The 26,129-nt window shown below is 36.0% G+C and overlaps 1 protein-coding gene across 1 annotated transcript in view; it reads right to left on the bottom strand.

Annotated features, from left to right (window-relative positions):
• Window positions 1-26,129, bottom strand: part of MAN2A1 (mannosidase alpha class 2A member 1) — a 168,052-nt gene that overhangs the window by 20,451 nt on the left and 121,472 nt on the right. The window contains exons 13-19 of the mRNA XM_037167046.2: window positions 23,071-23,236; window positions 21,216-21,434; window positions 20,415-20,537; window positions 17,536-17,650; window positions 6,446-6,579; window positions 3,433-3,574; window positions 835-968 (exon numbers count right to left, since the gene is read on the bottom strand). Of these exons, the coding sequence (XP_037022941.2) occupies window positions 835-968; window positions 3,433-3,574; window positions 6,446-6,579; window positions 17,536-17,650; window positions 20,415-20,537; window positions 21,216-21,434; window positions 23,071-23,236 (1,033 nt within the window). The remainder of the gene's footprint in view (window positions 1-834; window positions 969-3,432; window positions 3,575-6,445; window positions 6,580-17,535; window positions 17,651-20,414; window positions 20,538-21,215; window positions 21,435-23,070; window positions 23,237-26,129) is intronic.

The raw sequence follows: 26,129 nt of genomic DNA, 5'->3' as shown, positions 1-26,129 counted from the left end.
AGTGGAGGAACTGACCTATGATGGCAGGAAGGTGAACAGCTCTACTGCAACATGAAGGGAGAAGGGGAGGGAGGGAGTTGATGCTTGGTGTCTAGAACTGTGAGCAGTGTCGAATGGGTGTTCTCTCTGTAAAGCAGACAGCGAGGTCACTGGCTGAAACAGTAGAAAATATTTGAAATGGTGAGTGGAGAAAGGGGGAGAGAGAAGTAAGAGAAAAAGCGCCACGTCTAGGGCCACTTGCGATGGTGATCGGGAATTTACAACGGAGTCTGAGGTGCTTCACTGGCACTTGAAGCAGCACACTGTCAGACAGGTTCACGTTCAACAGAGCTTTGGTGAGACCTTAACACGGAATGCTGGATCTTTGCTTTGAGGAATGAAAACTGAACAAGAAGACAGACAAGTAAAACCATTTCCAATAGATGAGTCTAGGATGAGAATAAAGACACCAAGGTTTCAAATCAATTTTACTAATCAAACTTATTCCCCTAAATATGTCACTAAGCTGTATTCTTTAACTCAACTCTTTCAAAAGTAATTCCAACAGATTTCACCCAAAGTGATTCCTTAACCTTTTTATCTACATAATAAGAAAAAAATTAAAATGACCTACATGTAAATCATATCATATAAACACATATATACACAAACATATACATATAAGTATATATGTACATATGTGCATATGTGTGTATATATAAAACAGAAGTTCTCTTTCTTGTGAATATAAAATAAATCATTATAAACATATCTCAATATTAAAAACTGTAAGAAGTAAAAAAGTAGAAAAGTCATTAATTTCAAATTGTGGGTGACAAGTTATTTTTTTCCTACCGTATTCACGACAGTCCTTTTTTCTAGTAGTATTCGAAACAAATTAGCTGTAATCTTGTTATCATGGACACCTTGCTCAAGGCCACGATTGTCATCTTGCATGAGTCTTCGGTCCATGATAACTTCAATCTGACCTATGGAATGAACACAAAAACTGGCCAGGGTTATTTAATACAGACAGACACTGAGGATCAAGCAAGTACAGGCATGGCCTTGATTTAACTTTCTCCTCTAGTCAAGGACACAGACCTATACAATGCACAGTACCATGGGCTTTTTCTCAATAATGGCTTAAAGTAACCAGTATATATTCATACCACATGAGTTATATTTCTGCTTTTCTGCATTAATGTCCACTTAAAAACTGATTAAGAAATGTAAAACAGGACCAATCAAAATTAAAACTTTAAAAAAAGAATTAATTTAAAATTAAAAAAAGTTAATCTAAAAAGTAAATTAAGCCTCCAAAATTTTTGGTGTCAGCATTTGGAATATAAAAATGTTTATGAGGTTCATTACAAAATTAACATCTCACATGAAATAACAAAACAAATATAGATGGGCAGGACCGACATGGGACTTGAAATAAGGTTTAGGTTACTTACTACGTGGTGATTCTCCGAAGAAACCTTAAGGTTTGGTAACTCCTACCATGAACCCCCTTTCCCCCTAATGCTATGTGACAGCATCACCACAGTCCTGTCGCTTCTGGCTCACAAAGGGGTCACAGGTGGGTCCTTCATTTGCTGTGCAATAATGCCTCTAGTTTAAATTGTAAGCTACTGGTTAGGTTATGAGGTTACAAACTAAAAAACTAAACAAAAAAAGAAATCTAGTCATAGTTATATATTTGAGATTATACTAACCCCCCCAACTTATATACTTTAAAAATATATATTTATCCATCCATTCAGCAAATTCAAATTTGTTACTTATTAAATGATCATTCAGCATAAAAGAACAATACATAAAATAATTTAATAGCTATTATTCTTGCATAGTCAAAACAACTCTTTACTTTCTTTTTCTCTTAGTTTGGGTATCTAGTATATAAAACGACCAGTGTTAGTTAGAATTTTCATTGTTACTACCTCCATACTTTATAAGACAACTGTCTTGAACTTGCTCCTCAGGCTCTGGGACTAACTGTCTCCATGCCTGTGAGGACAATTAGAGTTTGATCACCTCACACCCAAATTAGTACATCAATCTCTTAGCAATTACTCTTTCCCCTGCCTCCAAATGTTAGTCCATATAATAAGTAAAATTAATCATTTCCTGGACTGTACTCAAAAATTATTTTTGTGTTTGTAGCTATTCAAACTCTAGGGTGTTTGGGTGTCCACAGCAGGGGCAGGGAGCTTTATTTTTCAGCTTATATCTTTCAGGGAGGGGAGGTAACACTGCTTGGTGCGTGACTGCTTGAGTCCTTATGACTCATCCCCTGTTAGAGCCTACCTTTGAGAATTTAAGGCAGGGTTTAAAAAATAACTAAATAAAATTAAAAAAAATAAAAAAATAAAAATGAGTAGGTCAAGAATCACATCTGGCACAAAGATGTTTTATGCTCTGATACTGAAAAAATGAAGTCAACATTTACAGATTGGGCAACTTCACATAAAATTCCAGATTTCTGGGCCCTTCAAAAACCAAAACATTTGTCAACACTGGGTCCCTTCCCAGGGAGACCGTGTACTGGGCCTGAGCAGCGGCTGCCCCACCGGACATGGGGAATGCGCTCTCCAATTTGCTCAAGTCTCATCACCCTGACCGAATCCCTCATGTGAGAACATTATTAGTTTTACAAATGTACTCATGTATTTATGACGAGTTCATAATTTGGTCTAATAAAGGCCACAAAGAAAAATGGGAAGTAGTATGTTTTGTGTGTGTGTGGAAGTACAGAATGTATATATGTGCCTAATAAAAAAAGTGGGTTTGTGTCAAAGGGTGCCCCAGACATCTGCACTCGCTTGTCTGCCTGGTTCCTCAAGACGCTCATCTTTGGCAACTCTTTGCATGTACAGTAGACCAACTGACAGCCCATGAAGGATAATTAAAAATATGTATCATAAAAGACAAAAGCCTCCCAACTGAAACTTTAAAAAAATTACTCAGTATCTACTAGTTTCTTTCTCCATCTCGTTCTTTGTTTTGGAATCCTTATAGTCGTGTCTGTCACCTCTTTCTCCCCGCCTGTATCACCTACGTTTGTTCCTTCAGGTGGTAGAGCAGAAGAATGTGATTCAGAGAAGGACCTTCATTTGAACTGTAACCTTTTACCTGTAGAAACTTATCTGAGGTTCTGCATCCATTTAATCATGACAATAGCCCATTCTGCAAACAATGGGCCATCAGGAGAGGTAAATTATCTTGAAAAACAATCAGTTTCACAGAATTTTAGGTCTCTGTTCTTCACCTAAGATTAAAGAAATCTATCACTTCATGCTGTTCTCACAAAACCCAAAATTAACTAATAGTCTGGTTCTCAAAAGAAAGCTGGTGACTGGAGATGATAAATGATACATGTGACCAGCAGAAAAACTATGCACTGGGAACTGAAACTTATGGGAGGAAAGAAGTCTCAACAATACACACCACTTTTCAAACTGGATACACCTAAAGACTGAGCAGACAGCAGAGTCAAGCGATGCTCGGCATCCTGGATATAAGCCATTGTGGTCATCGGGTACACATTTGCTTGAAGAGGCAATTTGCTCATTGTCATTCTAGGCTGAATCTGTAAGGCCATACAATTCTCTTTTTTAAAAACAATTGAGTGATATTTACATATGTACTTTAAAAAATTAGTATTGACTATAGATGACTTTTCCTTCCAAAGAGAAAAAGGAATAGATTCCTTTATTGTTTAAGGTTAGAACTAATTTAAAACATAAAGTGTTCTTCAAAACAATATGAAAAAAAATCACAAAGATCTGAGAGAACAATTTTAAAGAGGGAGATTTAGAACTTGTCCAGATTTTTAAAATAAGCATTCCTATTTAAATTCAGAATATCCTTAACAAAAGTCTCCTACCTTTCCAATATTTACATAAAAATTATAAAGGTATTAAGTATTCATTTCTCATCTAAATCTAACATACTGTTTTTATAATGAATGCTAAGCATAATAGCTCCTTATCCTCTTTCAAGAAATACATATTATAATTCCTCTTCTAAAATCAGTTTTAATAAATGCCCTACATCTCCCCATCAAATCCTCTAACATATTTCATTATAATAATCAAATGCATATTTATATTTAAAAACCATTCAATGCTTACTCTTCTGGTTTGGTTTTGATGTAGTTTCAAATTTCAATTTTCTTAGTCTAGCATCCGAATGCATACAACTCAAGTCTAACTTTAGAGACTCACTCTAACATCAGGAGAAGACATTAAACCGAGATTCTGTTATTAGGAATCTTATTTACACCACATAACAATGCCATCTCTCCTTTAAACTCATAAAAGTTTGACATGAAACTCAAGCAAGAAAGTTAATGTAATAGTTAATGTGTGTTGACTACCCACGAACGCCAGGCATGGTGCTGGGAATTTCACAGACAAGATTCTCAACCCTCACAACTCTGCAGTATGTCTTTCAACTTACTAGCTGTACTGAATAGTACCCCTGCATATTCATGTTTACGCAGAACCTATGAATGTGATTTTATTTTGAAATAGAGTCCCTGCTGATGTAATCAAGCTAATACTGGATTAGGTTGGGCTCTAATCCAATGATTGCTGTCCTTGTAAGAGGAGGAAATTTAGGACACAGAAGGATACATATGGAGACACAAGAAGACAGCATGTGGCAAGTGGAGGCACACACTGAAGTGAAGCGTCTACAAAGCAAGGAGTACCAACCGTGGCCTGAAGCCACCAGAAGCCAGAAGAGGCAAGGAAGGCTACTTCCCTACAGCATCTCGAGGGAGTGTGGCCCTGCTGACACCTGGATGTCGGAGTTCTGGTGTCCAGAACTGTGAGGGAATACATTTTTATTGTCTGAAGCCACCCAGAGTGTGGTAATATTTATCACAGTCCCCAGAAATTAATAAACTGGTGAAGAAACAACTATAAAATATTTTTAAAAGTTTAAAAAAAAGCTAGCTTAGGGAGTGGGCTGGAATGGGGGTGAAAAGGCAGAAAACTGTACTTGAACAATAATTAAAATAAAAAAATAATAAATAATTTTACACACACACACGCACACACACCTAGCTTAAAAGAATTCTCCATTTCCCCTTTACAATCCTGATCTTCCATTCCAGTGAACTCATATACTCATAAAAAGGACATTTAAAACTCACAACGGTGAAGCTGTTACCCTTATACCCTACCTATAGGTCTAGAGTTCTAATCTTGCCCAAGTACCACTCTTTCCAAACCTAATAAGAGTCTATTTTAAAAGCAGAAATACTTAGGTTATAGACTTAAAAATAATATTTTCCTATTTATTCAAATGTTCAATCCTTAAAAAGAAAATTCACATTTTTGTTAATTTCTACTAAGTTTTTCATTCATTTATACACCCATACATACGAATAATTGCTTCTAGCAGATTTTAAGAAAAGCCTTTTGCATACAAAGAAATGAATCACCATAGAGCATCAGCTTCATTTGAAAACCAAACAGCTGTAGTAAGATTAACATGTTAATTCAAAACGTATGTTGCAATTTTTAGGCTTTGGACAAGGTTTAAATTTAACTTCTGCAGGAAATTGTAGAAGAGAAAATTATCACAATCCTGTCTACTCATCCCAGTTGAAAGTCAGACAAAGTAAAAGCACTTGTTGTGAAATTATTTCTATTCATAGCCAGAAATTTCCAAAATGCTAGTGTGTCAAAAAGATGCTATTTAAAAGTATTATTTTAAAGAAATATTGTCACACATATACACTCTGAATACAGAGATTTAGACAACAATCAAAAGAACGCTATTAAATTAGAGAGCTGACAATCTAAAAAGTTCATATAAATCAATTTTCTCATTACTTCAAAAATTTTTGATTAAATACATATCTACTCACATTTCTAAGTAAATATGTTTGCATTTTACCTTTATATACATATACATTTTTATTGGTGTGCATGTGTATGAAGGTACACACATGTACCCCAATAAAAAAAGAGAAAAGGTTTTGCTAAAATTTAAAAGAGCCCATTATTAGTTCACATATTTAAATATATATAGAATAAACTAAATGTGCATAGGTCAATTACCTGTGAGGAAAAAAAGATATACTCCATCAATCCCTAACCCTGTTTCCTCACTATTTGATAAATTCATATACATTTTGACATTCATATACACTTTTAACTAAATTTCATATAGTTAACATGCACGATATTAACCAAATCTTCCTTTGAAAAAATAAATTCTTACAAATAGATGATCTATAAAATACTGTCAGGTATTTGTCATACTTTTGGAAATCTGGTTAATACAGAACCTATAAGTAGCTGTTAAAATTCAGTTCAATTTCAGAAATAATTTGCAACCTTAAGCATATTTTCCAAAGGATCCAAAATTAACTGGCCCATTACCGTATAGAAAAGTTATGCACTAACATAATAACCATTACTTCGACATTGTAAAGAAAAATTACCTGGTATCCATTTAGGTCCGTATAAAATCTGTTTTGGCTGTTTATGTTAGAAGAAATTCTCATTGCAATCTCACGGTTATGTTCTTTCCGGATGTCCACAATATTGGAAACTTCCACGGACTGCCCGTCTATGCCTAAATGTAAAAGAATACACACAATAGAAGAAAATTAATTAACTGCCCACTTTTCTTAAATATACTATTTAGAACGCCCTCCAAAGTCATATATATTGCCCTGTTCTCTATCTGCTATCTTTACCATCTCTCATATGCTAAACAGTGTCAAAATTCACCTTTTTTTCTTTTTAATATCAGAGGGTAGATAACATTTATTCAGAAGACATAACTTAACAACTTAAGAGAAGGATGAACAAGCTGGTGGAGATAAATGTAGATGAAATATAACATGCAAATGATTCTCCAATGAGTTCTAGAGGGGAAAGAGGACATTAAATGAGGAAAGGCCAGCCCCACTGCAGGTCAGTCCACCTCTTGCCTGCACTGTCACGCCCCAGCAGAGCCACCAGAGCCTACTTCTCCGTCATGCTCTCCTTACACACTGGAAATTATGAGCAGCGACATTTACACTATGTTGGTCCAAGAGACAGTGTACTAATGTCCATGATCTACATCTAGGAAAAGAGACAGGAGACCAATGAGATGATTTATGGCTGAAACTAATATTACTATATTAGTACTTTGGAGTATAATCTGGAGAGCTCCCCGGATATTAAATCAATTTAAACTGATTTTGGTATCGCTTAGGGCCCCTTGTTATAGAGTGATTCATTGTGCCCTTTGCTATATAAAGCAGAGGACAGCTTGAAGAAGTCGCAGATGTGCCAGACATTTCTTTTTTCTGATTAAGCCTACAGTGTTTACTAATTTCTGTCATGCTGCCCTAACTGCACTGTCAGATTCTCACTGAAGGCTCTGGTCTATTTCAGAGATGGAGCGAGGAGTTATGGAGAAACCCAATACTCTGTACAGATTAAGGATGTAGAAGAGATGTTACAGGGTCTTCAAAGAAAGAGAGCCATTAAGAAAGAGGTCCAAAGAGGAAAGACTGGCCCTACTTACTTCATACAGCTAAGTTTTTTGAGACTGTAAGACACTTACTGAACACTTCCCTAAAGTTGTTATTCATTACCTACTTCTCCCTACTCTTCACATGCAATCTGTCACTCTGTGCTGAGAACCAGCATTCTTTAGACAGAGGGCTATGTAAGAAAAAGTGGGGAGGGGAAGAAGGGAGTAAGGAACACTTTCTAGGAGCCAAGAAAAATCCCCAGAGCTTATAGAAGGTGACAGGAAATAGTGAAAGAAAGGAAGTTTGAATCTGTGAGATTTGTGGAAAAGAATGTAAATGCAGCTTGTCCAGACACTATAGATTTATGCGAAAATAACACTGGAAATTATAAAGCATAAATAATAATATGGTGACAATACTAAATAGGCTGAAGGATTTTCAAAATGCTCACAGAAGTTCTTTTGTGGTACAGGTTGCTCTTCCAACTCAACAACCTCAATGAGAGCTAACCAGTTCCTTACTCTGTTCAGAAAGCTTTTATGAGTATGGTTTGCATGGACAGAGAAAAGGGGCACCCTTTTTTCCTGCTTTATAGGAAAGCGAGTTAAACACACACATATATTTCCTTCTGAGAATTACCAGAAGAACCTGCCGAGACAGCTGATCCAAATATATCTCCCCTATTATTGGGAAATTAAAAAAAAACATACACGCTGATGACAGAATAGTGGTATCTTCTTTGAATTAGGAAATGTATTACTTTAAGTGCAAATTTTCATTTCCAAATGCTTAGATTAACCAGAATATTGTTAAAAAAAATCAGGTGAATTGTATATTGACTTTTAATGGACAAGCTCCTACAAATGCACCAAAATGCCCCGAACACAGCACGCAGCACTAACACGACAGCACTGAGGCAGCACTGGGGAAAACAAGCGGACAAGTCAACTCCACTCTGCTGGAAGCATCTGCAGGGTTTTCAGCACTGCTTTGTGTACTCCCCATTCTAGACGGGATAGTTTCAGTGGTCAACAAAATACACCAAATGAAATAAAGTCTTAACAAAGGAGAGCATCACTAATTTCAAGTCATGTACCTCTGGAAAATAATTACAGAAAACATGCTTCAGAAAGTATTAATAATTTCATATTACCTCCAGCAACAATAAATTATTTCCATTGAGAAATTCATCTTTCTCAAGCCCAGTATTATGCTCAGATCCTGTTGTGGCAACAAATACTTAAAGCTCCCTTAAAAGGAGCCTCTATATCCATTCAAAATTCAGTGACATTAATTAAATTCTGTGCCTGAACAGACTTTTAAAATAAGATCAAACCTAAAGTATGTATATGAACAAGCCTGTAATGGTAATAAAAGCAAAGAGGTATCCCCGAGTTCTCAAAGATAATTTTTTCTTTTTAAAAGAGTATGTGTGAGCGAGAGAAAGGTTGTCCACTGATTCTGTGTCAAGAATCCCCGAAGGAGTACATACCGTACCAATCCTAGAGAAGCTCACGGGACTGAGGGGTGAGCTCCCTGGGAAGCAGGCGTACAGACCCAGTGATTCCAGTGGTCTGCTAGGTCTTTGCATTATGTAGCAGCAAAAGGTATTTTTACCAAAGTAGTTCCACCTGAGCATGAATGGCTAGGGCTTCAATCTTGGGAAAGAAAATAGCACCTACTTCATAAAAGTAGTCTATGGGGGGCAGCAGGGTGATGCCATTCCCAGGTTTCAACAAAGAGAAATTAAGTTCCTTCTTGCTGCTTATGCCTTAGAGGAGAATGAAGATTGTTCATCCTTACTGACACAGGAAATGTGAAGTAAGAACGGAGCCAGTCCCTCAGTCGAAAGCTATAAAGAAGCCAAAAGTCTTTCCTCAACTGTGTGTTTTCCTCCTTAGAGCCTGTGAGCTTCTCACAGAGACAAACTGTCTTATACACCACCTTGCATTCCAGTTTTTAACAACATTTTGGGCATGTCGTAGGTGCTGAATCACTATTAAAACAAATTCAGTTAAGATATCCCTCATCATGCAGAAGTTAGCTGACATGGGAAGAAATGAAAAGAGTGAGGGAGCTCTCTGTCCTGACCAAGACGATCTGATGGAAAAAACAAACAAGAGTGTCTGCAGAGCACGATAAGGTTTGTGCTGAAAACAGACACAAATACAGTACTATATTTTTCTGTGTGTGTGTGTACGTGTGTGTGTGAGACAGAGACAGACGGAGACAGAGAAGAGAAAAGAGAACACAGGGGAGGACAGGTATCTGTGTCACCTCTCTTGAGCAGTGGAGAGAGGCCAGGCACAGATTCCAGAGAAGTTTCACCTTATATCTGAATGTGTGCAATTTCTGGCAAGAGGGTGGGTGTAAGTGCATTTTATAATGCATTTACACACATAAAATAATTATGAAGCACTTTTAAAAGAAGAATATTTTCTAAGAAAGCAGGGGAAAAAACTAAAAGTAGGCAAGAGGTCGGGCCAGGGTCAGGCGAGGCCGTGTCGCAGGGAACATGCTTTAGGAGTGCAACAGCCTCAGGGTCTGAGTCACTCTCGATATGATGTTGGTCTCTTCAGAGCCATCTCCTACCGGGAGGATCAGGAAGGGGCACACAGAAGAGAAAGGGCATGCATAGCCCTCTAGATGTTGCTGCTTAGCAGCAGTCTTAAGGAAGCCAGGAAGGGCATTCCTGAGAGTGGAGAGGAAAACTGGAGGACAACTCTGACGTGCGCCCTATGTTGAAAAGAAGAGGTAGAGGAAACATCAAGGAGGGTGAGAGTGACTCTGAGGAATGCAGACAAAAAGCCTGACGTCCTGGCTCTGAGCTGCAACTGATGGACTCCGGAGAACCCGGGCGTCATTTCTTCTGTACAATCTACTCTCTTCACCGTCATATCAGATTTATCAGAACTGCGGAATCGCAGTTGATCCAACCCTCTCCGCCTTTCCAGATCACCTTATTCACACCTAGTTTTGAAATACAAAGTATACTTTTCCAAGGAATAGACCGAATTAATTGGACTCCACCCTCACTACATTCAAATGATTATTAACAGTGAGAGTCAACAGCTGGGGAGAAAGAGCAAAATAGTCTCACTCATAACCGAGCAAAATCAAACTCCCTTTTTAGTGGTACTCGATGTATAATTAGGACAAATCATTGGATCAAAATGGGATGACAGCAAGTGGCCCATACTCACCTAGGAAAATGGAAAGTGACGAGAACCCTAAGAGAAGTGTTTAAATCTCCAAAGACAAGTTCAACTAATTTGACATAAGATATAAAATAAATCCTCAAAAAATAGCTAAGATTGAAAATAAGGTCTTCAGTAAGTGTCCTTCACATGCAGGATCTTGATCAAAAATGGTACCTCACTATCTATATAATTGTACTAATCCCTTTTCTTCAGACTGAACAGGAAAGGTGACTGAACCCTCGTCACTTTAGAGCAAAAGTAGGACAAAAAAACAGCTGGCAAAAAAACAGAGGTTCTAAATTTGAATATCTTCCCTCCAATTTTGAGAGAATTTTGTATTTAAATCAGGAAAAATATAAAAATACCTTTCCCGCTATGTATTTACTTCTGTGACATTTTTGTGAACTTATCCAACTTAACTGGGAGTTGACACTTAATGGCTATTAATGCTTAGTTCAGCATGATACTTGAACAGCAATTCTCATAAAAATGATAAATTAAGTAGGTCAACATGAAGATGATGTTTCTAAAAATCAAATATTATCATGACTATATTTTTAAAATATTGTACTTGTATCTGAAAGTACCAAAAATAAAAATGGTAATAATTCCCACAACTGGATGACCTTTTTATCCATGTTGACTTACTCAACTTATCATCCATTATAAGATCTAATTTATCCTCTGAGGTACTTGCTGATTTCCAAGTCTGTAAATATTCACATTGATTATTTCTTCACAAGTGAAAATTTCAACATCTTCTTTCATGAATACAAATTTTAGCAAATTTCATTCTAAGTCTCAAATTTAAGAAAATGATGATGGACTACTTTGTTTTATTTATAAAGCACTGGATAAATAACTATCACTACTTATTGATCAATTTACAATACAATAAGCTAGGCACTAGTTGACATTTTAAGCATTACAGTAATTCTCACAATGACATAAAACTAAATGCATAAGAGGAGAGGTATAAGATTTCAATCATATGGATTGCAAATTTTTAATTAAAGATTGTTCCAATTTAGTATGATATACTTGAAGGTCTAATATTACTAAAAGATACACTGAAAAACTGAGAAGGTATCTTTGTTTTTTTCTAGTAAACACTGATTTTAAGAAACAACAGGGTTTTTGGAAGCTCGGATTTAGAGGAAACATCTTCATTGCTAACATTTGTTTTAAATCCAAAAGAGGCAGGTCTAACTAAAGCCTTCTCTTGGGAGTTGGAAAAAAGCTCCCAGCCCCAGAGCTTTCTGTTTGTTACCTTCCCCGCAATCCAGGCTTGGGCTGGTCTGGGACGAGGACGGGAAGAATGCTGGAACAATCAGGACCGCTGTCCTCATACCCTCCAACTGACTGACAGTCATTCTGCGCTCACCTACTTTCTGTTCTCCCAGACATGCTCCTTTCCAAGGCACCTTCGGTCAGGAAGCTTGGATTCCACAGGTACCCACCACCCCTCAAGACCCTCTGCCTGAAATGGACTTTCCAGGGAGGCATGGGGGTCTTTCTTTTCTCATCACCACACTTCCACCAGGGGGACAAAAACCAAAGAGCAATGGCACACCTCTCACCTACCTCGGCTCTGGTGCGGACTGAACAAAGGCAATTTGAAAAATACTGAAATATAAAGTAAAACTAGATGCCAACTTAAAAAAACATGTTGTGGAAACAGAGTTTGTTTGTTTATTTATTTATTTATTTAAAGAAGGGAAGGGAAGGAGAAAGAGAGGGAGAGAAACATCAATGTGCGATTGCCTCTCACATGGCTCCCACTGGGGACCTGGCCCACAACCCAGGCATATGCCCTGACTGGGAATCGAACTGTGACTCCTTTGGTTCGTAGCCCGTGCTCAATCCACTGAACTACACCAGCCAGGGCTTTTTTTTTTTTTTTTTTCAGAGTTCTTCATATCATATAGAAACAAGGGAGTTTCATCTAACCAACCCTACTTCATTCTTTATGATCTTCCTCCTTTTCACCCACTCAAGTAACATTTCTCCAAGACCTAGCATCTCAACAATTCAATTCCTTATCAAAAATCTTCCTCAACTCCCCCAACCCTTGATGACAACTCTATCGTAACATTTATGGTATAACTCATCTGGCTCACACAACCTCTTAAGGAAATACAACAGTTAGTATTTGCCAAACTTTACATATGTTAACTCAGTTATTCCTTCAACACTCCCATGAGGCAGACTCCACTACTGTCAGGATAACGAAATCAAGGCCAGACAGTTAATAACCTGCACAAGATCCAACAGCTGCTAAGCGTCAGAACTGGGTTGGGAGCTGGGAATGAAACGTACGTGAGCTGACTCTAGACTCTATGCAACTAACCACAGTGCTTCCCCTGGGTTTCCCAACTCTGAGTTCTTCTTCAGAGTCAGTATATATTTGGAAAGTACTGATGCTGGAAGAAGGATGCTGATAAATGTATTCAGTAAAAGTAGCAGCATACAAAATTAAAATTAAAAAATCATTTACATCTTTATATGCCAATATAATGACTAAAAGGGATATTAAGAAAACAATTCCATTCATAATTGCTACAAAAAGAATAAAATACCTTGGAACAATTCTAATCAAGAATGTAAAAGATCTGTACTTGAAAAATTATAAGACACTGAAGAAAGAAAATTACTACATAAGTAAGTGGAAGCACACACCATGTTCATGGATAGAAAGAATTAACATAGTTAAAATGACCATACTACCCAAAGCAATCTATAGATTCAATGCAATTCCTATCAAGATTCCAATGATGTATTTTTCAGAACTAGAGAACAGAACAAATATTTCAAAACTTTATATGGAACCACAAAAGATCCCACACAGCAACAGCAATCACGAGAAGGAAGAACAAAGCTGGAGGAAGCATGCTGCCTAATATCAAACTATACTACATGGCCATAGTAATCAAAACAGCATGGTTGGCATAAAAACAGACACATAGATCAATGGAATAGAGAGCACAGAAACAAATTCACACCTTTATAATCAATTAATATTTGACAGAGGAAGCAAGCACATACATGGGCTAAAAATAGTTAATAAATGGCGTTGGGAAAATTGGACAGATAACAAGCCAAAAAATGAAATTGACTGCCTTCTTACACCACACACAATAATAAATTCAAAATGGATCAAAGATTTAAATATTAGATCCCAAACCATTAATATCCCAGAATAAAACATAGGCAGCAAAGTCTTAAACATTGCTCATAGCAATTTTTTATCAGATCTATCTCCCCAGGCAAGGGGAACAAATGGGATGGCATCAAACTGAAAGTTTTTGCACAACAAAGGAAATCATCAACAAAATAAAAAGAAAACCCACAGAATGGGAGAACATATTAGCTGATACATCTGATAAGTGGTTGATACCCAAAATTTATAAAGAACTCAGAAAACTCAACACCAAAAAAAAAAACAAACAACACAATTAAAAAATGGGCAAAGGACCTGAATAGATACTTCTCCAAAGAGGACATACAGATGGCCAATAGACATATGAAAAGATGTCACTTGATGTCACTAATCATCAGAGAAATGCAAATTAAAACCACAATGAAATACCATCTCACACCTGTCAGAATGGCTCTCATCAATAAATCAAATAGCAAGTGCTGGTGAGGATGTGGAAAAGTGGGAACCCTTTTGCACTGCTGATGGGAATGCAGACTGGTGCAGCCACTGTGGAAAGCAGTATGGAGACACCTCAAAAATTAAAAATGGACCTGCCTTTTGACCCTGCAATCCCAATTCTGGGAATAATATCTGAAGGAACCCAAAACACTAATTCAAAAGCACATAAGCACCCCTATATTCATTGCAGTGTCATGTACACTCACCAAGATATGGAAGCAGCTCAAGTGTCTATCAGTAGATGAGTGGATAAAACAACTATAGAATATTTACACAATGGAACAGTACTTGACCATAAAAAAGAAGAAAATTTCACCCTGTGCCACAGTATGGATGGACCTGGAGAACATTATGCTAAGAGAAATAAGCCAGAGAAAGACAAATATCATGATTTCACTCACATGTGGAATCTAATGAACAAAATTAACTAACAAGAAAAACAGAGACAGACTCATAGATGGAGAGGAAATGACAACTAGGGGTCAGGAGGTTAGGGGGTGGAGGGATTGAGCCAAAGGACAATGGACTCATGGGTGTGGACAAAAGTGTGGTGATTTCTGGGGGAAGGGGATGGAAAAAATAAACACAATTAAATTTTTTAAAAAAGATACGCCTTCAATGCAGCAGCTGCTGTCAAAGAGCCCGCAGGATAACCTCTGGGTTCTGAATTTGGGTAACTAAAAAGTGCTTATAGTTCCTTAAAATAACATTCTCTTTCATGCCTATAGAGAATAATCAGATTCAACTTATTTCAATTTTTAAAACTTTCAATTTTCAGGGAAAAAAAACCCTTAGCAGTCAATTGCATGATATTCCAAAAATGTCTTAATTACCTAAACCTGCCTAGCTGCAACTTACTAAATGCTTTTTACTCTTAAATCACCCTAAATATGGAATGTAGTCCCAGGGGAAAAATGAGCAATTGATTACAAACCATTTTAATATCCTTATGACTCTTTTTATGGAAATCAAAGCAACTTCGGCGAAGCTCTGAGACCTTGTTTACAGTGGGAGGAGTCCAGGAATCCCAGACCCCAGTGAACTTCAGAAGCAGGGAGTCAAGCACCAGAGAAACTTTGTGACACTAAGTTTTGTGAAGACCTCACTGGCCATCTAGGCTTTCTTTCTATAGTTTAAGTAACCAAGTCTATGGTTAGCTCTGAGATGAAATTAAGGATTTGAATCTCTAATTCCAATGTGATTTTCTTACATGTTCAATTAGATGAAGTTTATTTTGACTCTGTAAAAGTCAAGGGTCATATTATTAATCTGCTTTGTTATAAATTCCAAAAAACGAAGCAACCTCTCTTTGCTAAATATGCCCATGCAATGAAAATGTCATTTCAGCCAGAGGAAGGTCTTTTCTTCCATGCTTTTTGATGGCAGTTCATTACACTTTACCTCCAGGCTACTTGCTTTCTTTTGGCAAGATCCATTACATATCGTGTAATATGTTGGTAGGAAATAGGCAAAAGTATTGCATCTATGCTATTTCTCCTAAGGGGTGAAACATACAGACTCACTTGCTCACGAACACATACCTACATTGGAGAACATAGTGTTGGGGTGCAGGAAGCAAATAAACCCTGAAGGTACCTAATTATAACAGACCTGGAACCTAAACCCTGTGCCACGGAAAATGCACATGACACATTGGTAACCCATAGCAACCTAATTCTTCAAAGTGGCTGCTGATGTCAGAAAACTAGGGCACCAAAGTCTAATAATTACAGCTCTGAAGACAAATGAAGCCACGGCTGGCCGATGTCACTTACTGATCACCGTGTCTCTGCAAGGCATATACTTTTTGCCATGGTACAGTATCAACACAACACAAGTGGATACAGGGGCTTCTATTTGTATCATATTCTATCTTCAAATCCCAAGATTAATGACAAAAGCTAAAATAGCCTATTTGGTAACATTTAAAGCTTCAATTTAATGAAAGAAAATTACACTACAAGAAAAATTAACCCCCACCCCTTCCATCTTTTCCTCTGGAAGAAATTTATTTGCTACAAGCTAAATAATCTTTTAGAAACCATAAAACAGTTCCAAAAGGGCATTCATTCAATTATGGTCTCTGTGAAATGGATTTCTTATTTAACCTGACATAAGGCAGAGTATTATGTTTCATTAGAAATTTCTAAAACTGCTCTGATCTTTTGGAGCTTTTAAAGCTGGTGAGCCAAGATTTCCTCTAACTTAATATTTGTAGAAATCGTTTCAATGTAAACATCTAAACTATACTGAAAAGAAAAACCCAGTGGTTTTTCATAGTTCAAGTGATGTTAAGACAAGAGACTTTAAACTGTACCTCTTACTATTTTCATCATCCAGAGAGCACAGAAATGGAGGAACTAAAGTTAAGTATCAAACCAAAAACAAAACCAGCAGTCAGGTGAAACCTAGGTCTCCTAACTCTGTTTCAAAATCAATACTAATTCTTTGCTAGCTATACCTAACTGACTACTTAGTCTTTCTATAGTTAAAGAAAATGAGTCTTACACAGTTCATAGAATTTAGAAAGTGTTGTTTTGATTTCGTTCTTGATTTTTTTTCTTCTTAAGCTTAACTTATGCAAAAGTTACTTTGGGCAGAAGAGTCAAATGACTATTAAATAAAGAGTTTAAGAAATATAAGGGTATTTTGTCACGTTTGCATTACTTTTGTCTTTTAAAAGAATGTTTGAAGTGAACAGAATTTGACACTCAAAGACAGTCAACCCATATTAACTCATTTTCTATTTCTTTACCATTGTTGCTAAGATAATAATATCTTTTATATAATTAGCTGTGTGTGTATGTGCGTGCATGTGTGTGTAACAGTGATCCACTAATTGAAAGCCATATCTGACATAATTTCCATTGTATAAAATATAAAAAAATAAGATATACTTTTTAGATCTTAAAAACAAAGTTTTTAGTTAATGAACTCATAACTAAGACAAATATTATAGAAGCAAAGAGAAGATATATAGAAAAAAGAACATGTATATATAGGGAACAGTTAAATGTTTTACCATTTTTATTATCAAAGGGTAAATATTACATTTTAAATTTACAATAAGATGTCAAGTTTGGAAAGATTATTATATTATCTCCAAAACCCAACTGCTATTTTATTAAAAACAACACAGGACAAGCAAGAATTCAAGAACCAGTGCACATGTATTTTTACAACTGCATTTCTGTGTTTCTTACCCTGTATGTTGTACAGTCGGACACTGTGGGTAACATGTTCAAAAAAGCAAGTCACATCCGAATAAAACCTTCCACGCTGCACTCTGACAAGGGGCTGGGTTGTGTAAACATAAGGCTAAAGAGGAAATGACATGTTTAAGAAAAATAGTTGGCTTTTAACTTTTCCAAAAAAATGTGTATAATAGTTTCCGAAATGGCAAGTACATATCACCTGATATTTGCAATTTTAAGTGAAAACCAAACCTTGCAAAGTATAGTATGCATTTACTATAAAAACTAAATATAATACTTTTCATTACGTAAAAATTAGTTTTGAAAATAAAAATGTTACAGCTTGACTGGCCTAGATCTACACACATTTCTCCCAGCTATACAACTTTTTGATCAAACTCCCTCTAAATACATTGTCCATATGTTATTTATTAGAAAGAGCAGTATAGTTCTACAGTAGTGACATTTCCCCAGGCAAGTATGTATTATAACCACAGCCCCCTGATGTTCAGGGGTTGGGGCAGGTGGCAAGGATGAGCACAGGGAGTCATCTAAGCAAACAGGAAGCAGAATTCAGAAACACAGTTTAATCACAGTTAGGTTTACTACGCTATAAACATACTGCCCTTTTACTTAAAAGAGGTAGTCGAATGTAAAGCAAATTTATAAACTTGAAAAGAAACACTGATCTAGTTTCATTCAGAATCTAGATTCAAGTAAATATGGGACTAAAACATGTAACTTATGTGACATAGGGACAAATTTTTTAAAGCATTTATCAAGTTGTCTTTTAAGTATTACACACCTTAGAAAATTCAACGATTGTGTAAAAAGCTAATCTTGCAATGTGAACTAATTCAGTAGCATAAGATTTTCATATTGTATGTAATTTTCTTCCAAATTTACCTTTTTGGCTAAAGAAAAATATTCTGAAGTTATCACACTGCATTACAATTTACAAAGTCCTTGTACCCAATTAACATGTAGCTAGAAAGTAATGCAGGCAGCAGCAACCTGAGGAAGTGATTTCTGGGCCCCTGCTTCTTTCTGACAGATCCAGCTGCCCCCTTCAAGGATCTACACTTACTTTTTCTTTGTAAACATATGAGCTTTCTAACATTAGAGCTATTTAAACCTTGATAAAACTTAATAAAATAACTGTAAATAAATTAATTACTATGGTCCATGTATAATATTCCATAACACAGACATATAAGTAGACATACACATTTACATATTTATATTTAACTATGAGAAGAGTCCGTCAAAACAAAATGCTGCCCTGGCTGGTGTGGCTCAGTGGATTGAGTGTGGGCTGTGAACCAAGTGGTCACAGTTTGATTCCCAGTCAGGGCACATGCCCGGGTTACGGGCCAAATCCCCAGTGGGGGCCATGTGAGAGGCAACCACACATTGATATTTCTCTCCCTCTCTTTCTCCCTCCCTTTCTTCTCTCTAAAAATAAATAAATAAAATATTTTTTAAAAAAGAAAAAGAAATATAGAACATTAAAAAAAATGCTTGTTCAATGACAAAAGCTGATAAGTGAGAAAACATAGACCCAATGCCCATCCTGGAATGCCTACTATGAGCTATAGTTTACCTCTGTTTTTTGTTTGTTTTTACAAACAAAACTATGATCCTTAGGGTGTCCTCCATAACCCTTTAAATCTATATTTGATTTCAGTTAGCAGGCTTTTCTAAATTGTAGAACAAAAGTAACTTTTTCAAAAGATAGGTTCCTAGGCAACAAATTTATGGAGAATATTTAACTTATCTTCAAGTGGAGAAAGCCTGTATAAGTATAAAAGCAAAGGAAGGAACTCAAAGATAAAAATTCAGAACTAACTACACAAAAATGAAAAAAACTACCATAACAAAAAAATAAAAAGTTAACAAACACACTGAGAAAATAGTGCAATATATAGGAAAAAGAATTAATTTTACTATAAAGAGTACTTATAGATCTTTAAGTCATACCAATAGGAAAATAATCAAAGAACTTAAATAAAATCTCACAAAAGAAATATGAACATAAATAAATGTATAAAAAAGTTTAATTTCACTAAGAATCAAAAATGTCAACAATAAAATATTTTCAGCTATTATTATAGGTATGGTTTTAATATGGCTAGTTTTCAGTGCGTGGAGTGGCATATTCAAAAGCCACTTTCAAAAAACACTGGTGGGAGTGAACAAGCTGTCTTTCCAGAGAGAAAAGGAGAATGTATCAAAAGCCTTAACAGGCCTGGTCCACTAACACAAAATGACTCTTCTAGAAAGTTATTCTCAGGAAACAATTAGCATTGCATGAAATAATGCTACAGAGAAAGCTTATCACAATGTTACAGTAGTAATGTATTGGCAGCAAACACATATATACAACAATAGAAAATTTTTTTTACATATACATAGACACACTTTTCCTTTTTTGTGTGTGAGAAAATTTAAGCTCCACTCTCAGCAAACTTTAATTATACAAGGTAGCTATCAACTATGGTCACCATGTCACACATTAGGCCCTCAGATCTTACTTATCTTATAGCTAAAACTTTTTAAACAGTGTATAATAAAATTGCATCTTAAAAATATATACCATCATCAGATTGTGAGCACTGTCACAATGAACAGCATATACTGCAGCAACACAAAACCTAAGCTGGGGGGAAAGGACATTATGTACACAACACAGTAACACATTAAAATGCTGGTACTGGTACTGGTTTTCTTGGACTGCTGGAAGAATTGGTAAATTTAATTGTTTTCAACTATTATGCATTTTTAAAACGTGCCAAAATTTGCACATATTACCCTTTCAGTCAAGGGTGGGAAGACAGAACGGCCCAGTGGGCTATTTCTCTAGAGTAACTTAGCTGAGCAGCACTCACCTTGGCTTCGCCATCAGGCAAGAAGAGGTAGGCGCCACTTTTATCCTTTTTACTCGTGGTTCCATACCACGAAAACTGTACTCGTACTTCGTGACGTTTCCCGTCTTCTTTACTTATCATTTCCTAAGAGAGAAAAATTTAAAGGCAACTCACTATTAAGATATTAACGATGTTGCATCTGGTTCTACATGAATGTGGATTTAAAAATGACCTCCGGATAGACTGAACAATGCTAATGGTTGCTAACATTCACATTCTTGAATGAATATCAAAATTTTATACATAACCTTAGAATTTAAAACCTTCACAACAGTAACAAAAAGTCAAAACCCCCTTTACCAAGAAAGAGATACACAAATTTGGACATCTATACCACTGCTTCTCAAATCTTCTGTGCTGAAGCAGCAGGATTATTTTTTACTTCCAATATGTATGAACTGGTATTCTTATAAAGCACGATAAAAGTGAATTACTAGAAAAGTTAAATTTAAAGTACTATATCAGATATACACTAAAATATTTTAGTGTTAATGTAGTTAAGCATAAATTTACTCTATCAAATTGTTTTTGAAGTTTCCAGGAACACTTCTAAACAGTTGCAGCTCTTACACTCAGCTTGCAGACCAGTAACGGTAACGCCAACCACAGACCACGCTTATGAGCAGCCACAGGTTCCTAGAGCTTGTTCATCTGTTCCCCCGAAATATTTGCATAGACTATTTCCCTTTTGCATTAGTAATCTGCATATATTATAATGAAATGATAAACCTTCTATGAATTTTAGAACTATTCAGAACATACCTCCATAAGCCCAGATTGACCAAACCGAAGCTTAATAAAGGAGTTCTCCAGAGTTATATCTTCTTCAGCACTTTTCATACTCTTTATGTTGAAGATTCCTTTGTTTTCTATGTTACCATTATACAGGGCATATTCAGCTAAATGTGCATTTGAACTTGTTGATTCCAAAAGTGTATACACTTTTAGTCCCAAGGGTGGCATCTGAGCTAGAAAAGAAATCTTTAAGAGAGAAGAGAGAATTTGTTAAGGAAAACTGCCCTGTACTGAAAGAAAACCAATTTATACTTCTAGTGAAAATAACAAACTACCATACTTTTAAAAAAGAATATGGTAGAATATCAACATCTCATTTTATCCAGGTAACCTAATAATTTCAAGTTGGTAGAACTTTCAAAAACATTAATGTATGAAATTATGTGACCATCCTCAACTGTGCTACAGTGCTTGTAATAAATGTTTGGGGAGGTGGTGGGTGGATCTCTCTGTAAAAGGGCTTACTATGAACAATGATTTTTCCTAATTATTAGGAATTCTTTTACCATACTATACTTCAGTACATTAAAAATAAAAATGGTCAATGTAATAACATGAACATGAAGCACATTAGTTCAGTCAACACCAGCCATCAAAGCCTGGGATTCAGCAGACACTGAAAAAGGCTTAGAGGGCACACACACTCTAAGCCAAGCCCTCTGCCTTCTAGGAGCTACTTCCCATTTTCTAGGGGGGGTGTTTTCCATAAAATCTGAACAAAACTTGTATTATACTTTTCATTTCTACTTAAAGTTATGAATTTATTAGAGCACCTAGCAATAATGGCTTTTAACAAATGGAAGTAAATCATTTTTAGAGTTCCTAGCTTATGGCTATGTGTTCAGAAGTTAACAGTTAAAACTGTACTCTAGACTCTTAAATTTCAACCTTAATGATGATGTTGGGGTTCAGCTTAATATTGTTTACTTAAAAAATTTCCCCCCAACTTTGGGGGGGAAATCTCCCCCTCTATAGAGGATGAGACCAGATTTTCTATAATTACATCTTGGAGAAGAAGCAACTTTCTTATTTTAGGAAGTAGTTCTTTCATGACTTACTATTTCTCCTTTGCAGTAAAAAATTGACAATACCCAAAGTTGCTGTAGAAGGGTGGTATTTCTTTCAATTTCATAAATTGAATTAGACAAAAAAATCAAAATTTTGAGTAATGATTACCTGATTACTTCAGGAAAAGTTGTAATACACATACTTACAAAGATATACAATATACATGCTAGTATGTACTAATAGTAACATAAAATGTACATACTAACAAATATATTAATATTCTGGAAAAGACAGAATTTAGTTTCCTTTAGTGTTATTTCAGTAGCCAGTTAAGTCCTCTGGTATTTACAGCATTAACCATTCCACATACAACAACTTGACAGCTCAATGAACCGTGTACACATATATAAATTGATTATAATTTTGTTTTAATTGATTTTGGAGAGAGAGGGGAGTGCTGAGAGGGAGAAAGACATCAATTTGTTGTTCCAGCTATTTCTACATTCATTCACTGGCTGATTCTTGTATGTGCCCTGACTAGGAACAGAACCCACAGCCCTGGCATTTCATCAGGAAGATGGGTTTGAGGGGTGTCTGACCTTTGGCGTCTCTGTGCCACACTGGAAGAAAAACAGTTGTCTTAGGCCACACATTAAATACATTGTGACACATAATCACAAAAAAATTTCATGTTTTAAGTAAATTTACACTTTTGTATTCGGCCACAGGTTGGACACCCCTGTGTGACTTGGCCAGGGCCCTGGCTATACTTTTAAAATTATGCTTCTCTCTAAGATCTGTGGTAAAAACATACCTCATAGGCTGTTTGTGAGATAGTACTGGTTGTATCCCAAACTGCATTCGTTTGAATTTCCACAGGCTTTCCTGAAGCAGAGGACACTTGTACTGTGGGGGAACTCACATAGAGTGAGACTATCGAGTTTCGTTCTTGCTCTGAAGGATTATAGACCACAAGGTACCTGCAAAAACAGCTGCTTCACTATAGGGACTCAATATATCTGTGGTTCTTTAATGCTATTTGTAAGTTCCCAGCTCACAGACAGTCACAGAGTCAGGACGTGGAAAAGAATTATAAAGAACATTCTGGTGAAACTTTTGGAGAACAGGCAATTTCATCACAACAAATATTGCACAATACAAAGAGTAATTTAATAATGATTTACTTTCTAAGAACAAAATGTTATACAAATAGAAGACATTAATAGAATTGTAATAGTTATTTTCATGTCCCAGAAAATGACCTATATATAATATAGGTCATATATATAATATATGTGATTTTATTGACCTAAAAGAATCAGCTCTATACAACTAGTATCTTGATCCCTGTGTAATAATGCTGAATAAGAAAATTTAAATTGTTTGCAATTTAATAATTAATTTCAACTAAAATTCTGACATTTCAGACCACTAAATCAGCAAACATGTATGGCTATACATGTGGAATCATGTAATTTGCACATATGTTTTATATACAAGGGGCCCTTATTATCCAAAAAAACTTAGTTCTGGAAAAAAAGATAATTTGAAGTATATCCACTTAAAATAGGGGCTAAAATTTTATAATAGTGGTAAAAAAAGTTTTGATTGGGACTTAGCTAAGGAAAGGAAAATAAAAACTATTAAAATAAATTTAGTCAGTATTTGCAACTAGTGTTATATTTGGAGTGAACACAAAATAAATGAAGTGGGTGGGGTTTGGGACAGATTTTCCTAACATTTTATTACTAGTACATTATGGCATCCTTCATTAACATTTGTGTTTATAGGATGGTTTTAAACAGCTATATTCGTTCAAAAAAAGTCAAGGACTTCATCATTTTCCCCAAAGTCTTCTCTCAGTTCTTAGGTATTCAGGTACTTCTCAGTTGAAGGATCGAACATCCTTAGGTTTTCTCAGCAGTGTGACTCTGCTGGTATTCACTGTTTCATGGCTTTTCCTGTGAGTACAACTGTTCTAGACCATCAAGTCACAGACTATGAAATTTGTGATTTTACTTTATAATCAAGATGATATTTGACTGATTCTATAACTTACTGATTCACTGGTGAATGTCTTCATGATCTGAAATATTTAGTCTTCTATATAATTTTAAAAAATTATTTATTTATTTATTTTTAGAGGGGAAGGGAGAATAAGAGAGGGAGAGAAACATCAATGCGTGCTTGCCTCTCGCACACTGCCTACTGGGGACATGGCCTGCAACCCAGGTATGAGCCCTGACTGGGAATCGAGCCAGTGACCCCTTGCTTCACAGGCTGGCACTCAGTACACAGCCACACCAGCCAGGGCTCTATATTATTTTTTAAATGCAAGACTATAGAACCGAAGTTAGATAGCAACTGCTTCTCTCCCTGAGTCATAGTACACACATGAGAGGTGCTAGAAGCAAGCTAGCATCCTTTATTTAGCACATTGGGAAGTCTAGCAGTACTCCTTTATCCCACATGTGTCCTGTCTATTTCAACTGCATTACAAACCATTCATTAAGAAATAAAATTAATACCTACAGTGGCCCAAACTAAAGGGAAGGACAATAGGAAAATACAAAAATAAAGAAAGGGAATGGACCAGAAAATCTATAAAATGTTTTCCTTACAAATTGTTTATCAGGAGAAGCACTTATGGTTGAAGTAAACATTCTGAAATAATTGAGATCCTTTATGTATACGAGAAGAGCAGCAGAAACCATGTAGGCAAAACATATTTACAGAGGCAGCTGAAGCCTCCTAATACCAGATAAACCTGCTTCACCCACAAAAGCAATTCTCAGGAAGAGTAAGGGTGATGTCCCTTTGAGAGGCATACTTAACTGACCTACCTGAGGGATCTGTCAACCTCTTTGCACCCTCCCACTGCCCTGTACCAGAGCTTACATTTTACCTGGCTGTTCTCCTATCATGAACACACTGGAGAATCACAACAGCCAAGATTCACTGTTACTAACAGGACTCTATTACGTTCCTAAGGTGCTCTGGGGAAGACAAACAACGGAGGATCACTCATCCTCAGTACCAAAGATGTTCAAATCAGCATTCTAGAAGGGAGTGATTTACCACTGAACCCCATGTACCCAGACTGCAGCCAGTCTCCTAATTCTGCAGAAGCCCTGAGGCACGCCCTGGTACTGAGCCTAGAATTCCCCCTGGCAAGTTCTTTGGATGTTCCTCCCTACAGAATTGGTAATAAAGATTCTGATAATAAAATGCAACATGCCCAAGCAATAAATTAGGTAACAAGCATCCAGAACACTGATTCCTTCTCATGGGATAAAAGAAATGATTCACATTTAAAGCAAATAATAATTTAAAGCATACATTTGGTTTTGTACAATATTAAATCACTTTTTATAATAAGCTGTGAACTAGGTTCTGTTTTGTTTCATTTTAGTAGCTAATTAGTATTTGACCATAATGATGTTTCTACTGTACTGAATGATTATGTAATTATCATGCCAGGAATCTATTCAAAAACTAAATGTGTAGAGTATATAATGAGTATAATGCTGCTCTAAGAAAATAATTTTTAAACATAATTAGAGATTCACAGAATGTTCTCCAAGGGCATCGCAGCACAAATTTATCTGACATGCACATAAACTCCTGTCTATGTATATTTTAAGTAGAGCATAGAGAAAACATAATTATACATGAATTATATTTCCATTGGAAATAAGTACACCCTCACAAAATAACTATATTTTCATTATCATTATGCTTTGGTAATCAAACATTTGTTATACCACTAATGTCCCCAAACATAAGCCCTTTTAAGTCGTTTAGTTGTGAATGAAACCAACAGTTTTAATATCATATAATATCATGCTCATTTACTGAAAATTAATATTTAAT

Source organism: Artibeus jamaicensis, unplaced genomic scaffold (genome assembly GCF_021234435.1).
Source record: "Artibeus jamaicensis isolate MK-2021 breed Jamaican fruit bat unplaced genomic scaffold, CSHL_Jam_final contig_402, whole genome shotgun sequence".
Lineage (NCBI taxonomy): Eukaryota > Metazoa > Chordata > Mammalia > Chiroptera > Phyllostomidae > Artibeus > Artibeus jamaicensis.
Note: the sequence above shows the minus strand (reverse complement) of the source record. Positions and strands in the feature narration are given on the sequence as shown.